Source organism: Drosophila subobscura, chromosome E (assembly GCF_008121235.1).
Source record: "Drosophila subobscura isolate 14011-0131.10 chromosome E, UCBerk_Dsub_1.0, whole genome shotgun sequence".
Taxonomy (NCBI): Eukaryota; Metazoa; Arthropoda; class Insecta; order Diptera; family Drosophilidae; genus Drosophila; species Drosophila subobscura.
The window spans coordinates 10562278-10571299 of NC_048531.1; the positions used below are offsets into that span (position 1 = coordinate 10562278).

General features: G+C 48.5%; 1 protein-coding gene across 1 annotated transcript; it reads right to left on the reverse strand.

The window, feature by feature from the left end:
* Positions 1-546: 546 nt before the first annotated feature.
* LOC117890557 lies at positions 547-2263 on the reverse strand. Its single transcript, XM_034795489.1, has one exon. It carries the CDS (start codon positions 2247-2249, stop codon positions 603-605), a length of 1647 nt encoding a protein of 548 aa, XP_034651380.1. The 5' UTR covers positions 2250-2263; the 3' UTR covers positions 547-602.
* Positions 2264-9022: the final 6759 nt, after the last annotated feature.

Below are 9022 nucleotides of genomic sequence, written 5' to 3' on the forward strand. Positions count from 1 at the left end.
AGAACCCACCCTGCACCCTGCCACATGTGGGTGTGTTATCATTCGGGTTGCATGCCTGCAGGCCCTCGTGCCACAATGGGGAAATTGCTGGCTGGCTGGCTGGAACTTGGCTGGCAAATGTTTTGGAAACATCTCGAGTGCTATTTATTTTGAAGCGACAGTCAAAAACGGGCTCGAGGGGTGGCTCTTGCTTTTATGCTTTGTTAATGGAAGCCACAGGGTTGGAGAGTGAAAAACTGAAAATAAAATTGAGCTCGGATTAGATGTAGCCTAAGATCCAGCTAAGGGCTTACCTTGTCAATCATTCTGGCACCAAGAGCTTCCACAGCTGGGAGACAAATAAAGATGCCAAGCCCACACATGAGTGCAAAAGCCACTGCCAGAGAAATGCTCAAAATAAAACGAAATCCCAGCACAAAACTCTCTCAGAATTTGCACAACTTTGGATTTATTTGCAAAAAACAATTACTAATGCCAAGAAAGTGCTGAAACATGCCACGAACAACAGCAACAACAACAACGACGAGAAGAAGAGTGCAACAATCAATCAATCAACATCACTCCATGGCAAAAGTCCTCTTCAACATCTGCAGACTTTGCAGTTAGACCTGCTCGCGGGAGCGGCACATGCGCCAGGCCGTCAACTCGATGACAAAACTGATGAGGGCCAGGCTGTGGCCGAGTGCGAGCGCAATTGTGGGCATAACGAAATAATCTAGATCCAGCGGCTTCGCCTCCAAGTGCTCCGTGATGAGGTAGTGCAAGTGTCCCACGCTCATCGCCTCGTTGTTGGCATCCTGGGCCAGTTTCCGCGTAAGTCCGCTCTCGAAGGCATGGTACCAGGCCGTGCTCAGATGCTCCTTGAGGAACCAGCGCTTGCGCATGGGAATGCCGGTGAACAGGAAGGCAAAGTTGATGGGTATGCGACGCAGACGAGGATGCCGCAGAAATAGCTGTGCCGTCTCGTACAGGTCCATGCGGTCGGTGAAGAGAACGTAGGCGTAGCGCTGGTCGAAGCGATTCCGATGGTGCAGCAGCGTCTCAAATGTCACCGTCTCGACCACGGACCACAGCACCTCCGGCATGTTGTACTTGGCGAACAGAATGCGATCGTAGGGATCCACCAGCAGTGTGATATTGCTCTCCACCAGCTGCTCAAAGGTGTTGATCTGCGGCTCGTACACCTCCGAAATGAGCATGCTCTTCAGCAGCCCCAAGTACATCGTGGAGTACACAAAGCCCGTCATGAAGATCACCCCAAAGAGTATGTAGCGCTCCCGCCCGCGTATCGATTGCAGTGTGAAGCCTGCGAAGAGCAGCGAGCTGAACACCTCCAATAGATACTTGCTGAAGTCCCATCTGCGGTACTGCTGCCAGTGCAGGCAGCTGAGGAAACTGACGATCAGCAGGACATACGCCACCAGGCACAGCCAGACACTGTTCTGGAACGGCGCCTCCAGGTAGCGGTACGAGAGCAGTGGCTTGGCATGGGCCACCATTACATTGGCATAGGCGATGCGAAAGCCATAGGTGAGGCTGAACATCTGGGGATTGGCTGCCAGCGAATCGGCGCATATGTCCACCGTTTCGTTGTGCAGCACGAGGGTGCAGTTGCCCGGCGAGTCGCTGGGCGTGTGCACGGGCACGAAGCTGGCATTCTTGGAGTCCAGAAAGGCGCGCACAAACCGCATGTAGAAGCCCGCATAGATCGTCCTGCCCCAAGCATTCACGTACATGAAGCTGCGCGGCACATTCTTGTAGGCTGCCACTCGCACCGGATATCCGTGCAGATTCTTGAGCGTGCCCCTGTACCGCAGGTACTCCTCCACGGTGGTTGGATCTATCCGTACGTAGGGGAACAGCGTTTTCCCGTAGACTCCCCCATCAGAGGCGGTGTACAGCAGGAGGCGCACATAGCCCTGCTCAAAGGCGTACTGCACGAAGGCCAGCCACGTGTCCTGTTCGATCGGTTGGTCTGTGACGATGAGAAAGTCGGCGTGCTGAAAGCGCAGCTCGAGCACCTGCAAGAGATCGTACGGTGGCTCTGTGCTGATCACAATAAAGAGCTGACTCCCGTCTCCTATGTGCAGCTGCAGTTGCGTTGAGTTCAGAGCTGCCCCCGAGGTGTAGATCATTCGTGTGATCTCCGCCTTGTGCAGGTACTCCGACTCCCAATTCAACAGCTTCTGGCTCTCGTTGCAGTACAAAATGTTTGCCGAGATGCGCAGATGATCGTTTAGCTTGTCCATGACGTGGCCTAGATCTACACTCCCGCTCGAGTGCCACTGAGTGAGCAGGAAAATCAGTAGACATGAGTGATGGAGGATCATCTGAAAGACACACAAAAGGGTTGGATGTTGAACGGATTTAATGGGAGGAAAAGGAAGAGTGTAGTCTGAAGTCTGAATGGTTTCCGCTTTATTCGAGCTGAGATTCAATTAGCATGGACATTAGATAGCAGACACTAGCCAGACTTTGTCTAAGCGGCTGCCCCCAGAAGCTCATAAATATTCCATTCCACCTGATTGAGTCTGGGGCAATTAACACTCGCCACAGCCACCCACATGCCAATTCAAGTCCCCGGCCAGCTACTAATATTTAGCTTAATCATTCTCACGCCTATGCAAATGTAAATTTTCCATCCACCCTTTCCCTTTGCCTTTCCCTTAGACGCCGCCCCAAGAGCCCCAAAAGTGTTGTAGACTGTGTCAATATTTTTGCGCCAGAGACAATGGAAAAGTCATGGGGAGCTGCACCTACATGTTGGGCCCAAGCAGCGCCATTTTGTGGCCGCTAAAAATAGATGCCAGACCCCGCCATGCCGCAGCGTCCAATCAGAGGGCAGCGCAGAGTCTTCCCATTGCCGCTTGCTGATTTTTGGCGCCTGCTTAACGGTTGTCAGTCGCTGCAATGGCTAACTACTGTATCTGCCGCAGTGGCATGCCTGGTCTTGAGTAGGGTTAGCAAATTACGCTCTGAAAGCCTGTGGGAAATTTACAAAAAATGTATTCCTAAGTGGGTCAATGCACGTGGGGTCTGGCGAGAGAGAGAGACAGAGAGAAGTGGTAATTAGTCGAGTTGATAATTATATATTAAAGCGCATAAATAACGGAATGCGTTGAACGATCGCTCATCAGTCCTTCCGGGTTCTTGCAGCTTCGCTCTTTGTACCAATTCCTTCAGTAATTCTTTAACTTAATCTCAATTCTCTTTAAAATTGCTCTGATGAGTCAGACGCACAGTAGTCCACAGGCCCCTGCCCCTGCCCTTTACAATAAAGACCAAATAATTAATAAGATAAGAAGCAGAGCCTGCACGAGCGGCCGTCCAACCCGGGGGCTGAAGGTCAAACTAATAATGATTTAGATAATAAAAAGAGTGGAGGCTGCAATGCAATGCGAAGCACTTGAGCCTGCTGCCGAGGCTTGGGGCTCCGCTGAAAACCAAACAAAGCAGCCAGGGAGCGCCCTCGTGGACACACTCCACGCTGTGCGGAACCATCTACCACTGCCAGACCATAAATACCAAAGGGTTACGCCTATTTTTACACGCAACCGAGTGCATTTCCCCGTAGCCGGGCCAGAAATATTAAAACGATGCGACGTGACAGATTACAAAACGTTTGACACCAGCGCCAAAGCCGCCAAGATGCCCCCGAAAGAAGAAGCTCGACTGGCAGAAGACGCAGCAGCCAAGAAGAGCAGACCAAGACCCAAGCTGAGCTTGCAACGGCAGTCAAGCAGCCAAGCAGCCAAGCAGTCAAGCAGCCACTTGCCACACGACGATGACGAAGGCAAAGACCGCACAGTGCCACGAAAGCCAAGGAAAATTTCGAACTTAAACTTCGTTTGGCATAACGCCAAAGATTTCAACTACGAGCGAAGCACTGTGCCCGTGGTGCAGTCACGAGTCGGGCTACCTCAGCGAGTGCACAGAGTTTCGAGAGTAAATTGCCTCCAGGCGGAGGATCCACAAATGCAACTGGGGAACTGGCAACTGGGCAACTGACTAACTGACTGCCTGCAGATGTAGATGGAGATTGGAGGAGCTGTGTGGAGCGCGCGCGTCACAAATTAATTCGCTGATGTTCTGTTCTGTTTCTGGTCTGTTCTTATGCGTTGTTGGGCAAAGATCGGTACGATTCCCACAGTAGTCCCTTTATTTGTGAAGTGCTCTCTCTCTCGAGGATGCCTCCGCTTGTCTAGTTCACCTGCAACCGAGCAGCGGTTTATGCGGAGGCAGCAACACTGTCTGTACCTGCATCTGTGTGTCTGTGTGCCACTCGTGAGTTATGTCAGTCAGTGAGACAGCCAGACCAGGCCAGACCCGGCCAGACCCGGCCAGACCCGGCCAGACTTGAGGTCCTCTCTTCCACTTGAGCGTGCAATTTCTCTAATTCACATCCCAGAAGGAATCGCTGCAGTCTCGCTGCATGCATCGCGTAATTGACTTGGAAGTTATGAACCTTTAAATGCGGGCCACTGCAGTGCACTGCATGGATAAGCCGTTTGCCTCGCGATCACCGGCACCGAAACCCATGGTCATGTAATTTTAATTTTCTCACTTGATTGCCCTGCGAGCTGGCTGGTGTCTTGTCTGCCACTGCCACTGCCAATGCCACTGCCAATGCCATTCATATAAGCTGGACCCCAGGCGCAGTGGCTGGCCCATCCTTGATTAGTTTTTTGGGTGCTGAAAGATCATCATTATCGCAAACCTCCAGTCACGGGGCTTTGTTTGCATCCTGTTTGGAGAATTTCACACAAATATTGTTATATTTGGCTTGAGCTTTTCTTCTTCTGTCTATTTATTATTGCCGCTAATTAGCTGGGCTGCAAATAGTCGCCAAATGAAATTCCCATGGCAGTCGTCAGACTTTACTAATTAGTTGTGGAATGCAAAGCTCTTCCATCTGTTAGTTCGCATCGAAATAGAATCGATGGCATGAAGAGCGACGCGACAGACAGAGGCACCAAAATGGCAAAAGTAAATAATTATCTTTCTTTTTTTGTTTTCTTATTTATTTGTAGGTGGAGATGGAGGAGCGCGAAATTTGTCAGCTGCGGGATCTTCTTTTGGTTTTGCTTTCGTACGTTTTTATCACACGAGTAGAGATTGGATTTTTGTTGCCTTTGCCATTCGGCACTTCGCACAGAGCCGCAAATTTGTTCGGCAAAGCCTCAAATATTTCATTCAAGATGCCTTTTTCTTGGCCAAGATCAGCAGCTGCTGCAGACCTCTGGCCCAGAGACTGACTCCACGGCTGTTGGCCCAATGAATTATGAGCCCGCTTCTTATGAGCATGCAAACAGCATTTGCCTCCGCCGTTGTGGGTGTCATGCGTCGGCCGCCTAATGAAAATGTTTGGCTTTGGACCATGGCCCAACATTTTTCCTATTCCTATTTTTCAGCTGCTGGTGGGAAGCGCGAAATTTATTGCGCATCAAATTACAAGAGCTTGGCACGGTCTGGTGGCATCTACACCTTAATGGCCATGTAATGAAGCGACTAGTAAGCTAATGGATCCCAAAAATATACAAATTAACATGGAGAGATGTCCGGAATTTCGGCTGTTGGGCGGAGTCTACTCGTAACACTTTCGGAGCAACATTTATGCGTCTTGTTTCAGAAATAAATATAATTTATTCATGCTTAACATCAATAAATGTAGAAGAGAGTAGAAATTAAATGATATTTACGTAGATTTCATTTCAAGTGGGAAACTCCACCTCTCTACCTCCACTTTTCCATGGTCTTATTAGAGCCCGAGAGCCCTTTGTTTGCGTTGCAGTACCGCTCCTCAATTAGCGGGGCATTTAGAAACACATTAACCTCTTCGGACTTGGCCTTAACCTTTTGCCAAAAGAGCGCGTTAATTTGATGCGAAAATACCGAAAGCGAAGCTCGTTTTGATGGCACTGATTCACAGAAGTCGTAAATTGTCATAAATATTCCATATTGTGGCACAGATTGCACACCGATGTGGCGCCAGCAACCGCAGAAACGAGAAAAGAACATCTCAAAAGTTGGCCGAAAAGTTCGTCCACGTTTTGACCAAGTTTGGAGCGCACACGCCGTCCCAATGTTTGTCTTACTAATTTCCTGGCCATTCTTTTTGGCAACCGAACAAAAACGAAAACATTTATTTACTCATTATTGTCAGATTCAGATTTGGCCATTGATTGCTATTTTCGCCTCGCTTTGTTTGACTGCCAATCCGCGCGCATACTCTTCACATTGATATTGATATTGATATTGATATTGATATTGACACGCATAAATTTGGGACTCCACTCGCATGTAAATCTTTTTTCAATGTTTTCACTTTGGGGAGACGAGCGCGCAGTCGTTGTTCGCCGCAGCGCAGATCCGACAATGTTAATTTCATTCCCAAACACGGCGAAAACTTACACGTGTTCGTCACACAATAATAAGTCGTATTATTCCCTGAATAGTGATTAGCATCCCTTTGGAAAGATAATCGCCATGGCCCATCTGCCATAGGGGTGGCTTATCAATCGCTTGAGGGCTGTGATCATTTCGTGAAGGATCTGGCTGAGGAGCAAGTCTCCTGGCAACCCTCTCGAGGCGTCAGCCACGCGTAAAGTCTCTCCGATCACTTTCACTCTGTGGGAATGGGAACCCAATGAGCCACAACGCATAAATTAACAAACTTCATTGACAACGAGCCACGGGGACGGGGACGGGGCTTGTCTAGTACATTTTCATTAACAAACGCTTGTTAGCTGACCGAATTCAATGACCAAGTGCTGTCCGCCAGTTGGCCTGACCCAGCCCGACTCGCATACGGGCGGACCCTTTTGGGTAATTAAAGCAACTGCCAAAGGGGTTTCCAGCCCCGAAAATGCATTGCGCCTGCGCATTGTTTGTTTAATTGAATTTGCAGCACACGAAATGAAAGCAAACACACTGGGACCCCGAGGCAATAAAGATGCGTGCGATATGGAAAGCGGTAAATTGGGGGGCACGGGCACTGCCATCGATTGATCATGTGCAGCCTGATGACTGCAAGTGAAGTGCCCAGCCTGCTGTCCCCATTGTCCCCGGCTTCCATCAGCAAACACCATCGGCGTTGAAAGCGTTGAAAACACTCCATTCGAGGCTCTCCCAGGCTGCAGACAATCGCTTACAGTTCCTTGGAAGGAGCGCAGGGTTTGCTCTGGCTTTGCTACCCCTGAGACAGCGCGGGTATGATGTGTTTTTGCTCTACCAAGAAGCGAAGAATCTACACTTGCGGAGTCATTGATTTTTGGCAGTTTTAAGACTATTTTTCAATTCGAAATGTATTTTAATGGGTATCCGCTGTTCGTACACCTCAAATCTTTGCATACCTAGCATTTGCTTCCTTTGTGTTTTATTTCTTGCGATCGTTTTTGTCTTCGTTTTTGTTGTTTTTTTTTACCAACGCCCACCGTTGCCGTTGGCTTACCTTTCGGCCTGTTGTTGTTTTTGCTGGTTCTTGCTGTTGGTTTTCGCGTTTATCAGTTGAGATCAGGCGGCGGCTGTTGGCTCTTGGCTGTTGGCTCTCTTGGGGTTTATCCTGTCTGGGGCTGGGGCTGGAGCTGGGGCTGAGACTGCGGTTTTGGTAGTTTCGTTTCGTTGCTCTTTTTGGGGCAGTGAATTTTAATTAAAATATTTCTCAGGGTTTTTATTTTCCCTACGCCGCGGCACTGCACTCGATGCCGTGGGGTAGTCAGGGGCTGGAGGGGTAGACGCTGTAGAGAGACTCTTTCGCTGGTGTCGTGATTGTGACACATTTGAATCAGATATGACAAGACTTTCTGAGGAGAAGGACACCCACAGACTCATAAATCAGTGGCACAGCATTTTTGCTGCGAAAAGGAACAACAAAAATTAACTTGTCAATGTGCCACACAGGACTCTGCACGGATGACACCTGACACGACTCCGACTCCGACTCCTAGTCCCTTGCCCGTAAACAACTAGAATTTTGTATTCTCTTTGGCATTGTTTGGCCCGTGAACATTTCACACATATTTCTATTGCCATTTTTCCCATTTTCCACAAGACACTGGACGCGACATGGCGCCAGCAAGATTTCCATTTCCCCGACACGTCCTGCTGCGCGCGGCCACAGGCACTGCGGACCAGGATGGTTGCATCACAATAAGAATCCCTCGTTATGACTACTCGGAATTCTTGGCTCGGATCATCTACAATATGGAGTACAAATTGGGCGTTACTCACCTTCATGGGAGGATACGTTGGGGCGGCAGCTGAAAAAGAAGAACGCAGGTGTTTATTTAATGAGATAAAGTGGTATCCACACGCTTCAGTTTGCTATCGATTATCGTAAAAAGCACTTGAGACTGTCTAAAAGGAATTTCGGCTTTGGTTTTGACGAAAGGGCATCAATCTCATTTATTTGGTTAATTTATCGTTGTTCTTATCAGTTGCTAATTTTACTATGGTCGTTGTTGAGGAATTCGCACAGCTGCCCCCCATAAATCTTCATTAACTGGCCGGCCAACCCACATTTGAGCTTCCCTTTAAATAAAATGGTGGACATTAGAGTGGAACTAAGTAAACAATTGATATAATATTTAAAGGGAGCCTTTACCAATGCATAAATTGTGCAGAACAACCTTAAACCATTTAATCATTGCCACAAAAAGACAAAACGCATGTATTGCGCGCAAGTTCTGCAGCACTGCTTGCCACACACATCACTGCTTGTACAGCTGCAACATGTTGGAGCAGACAGTCAGCTCTAACAGAGGTGTTCGAACTGTTAGCAGCGGGCAGGTTCGAACTCAATTTGAAATCAATCTTAACAGCTTTCGAGTCGTAGCAGATTTTTATCAAGTGTAAGCAGAAATTATGGGGTATTATCAATTTCATCATGTTTATGGACCTGTAAAGCAAAGCCCTGTGCCATAAACTAATAGTACCAACCAATTTCTGCCAAGTAATGCCACCATTAGAGCGACATTTCAGTGGAATTCTTTGGCATTCTGGCTGGCGTCTCCCCAAATGATAT

What these genes read in the sequence shown, in the direction of transcription:
- LOC117890557 (XM_034795489.1), bottom strand. Translation starts at nt 2,249, where the DNA reads ATGGACAAGCTAAACGATCATCTGCGCATCTCGGCAAACATTTTGTAC.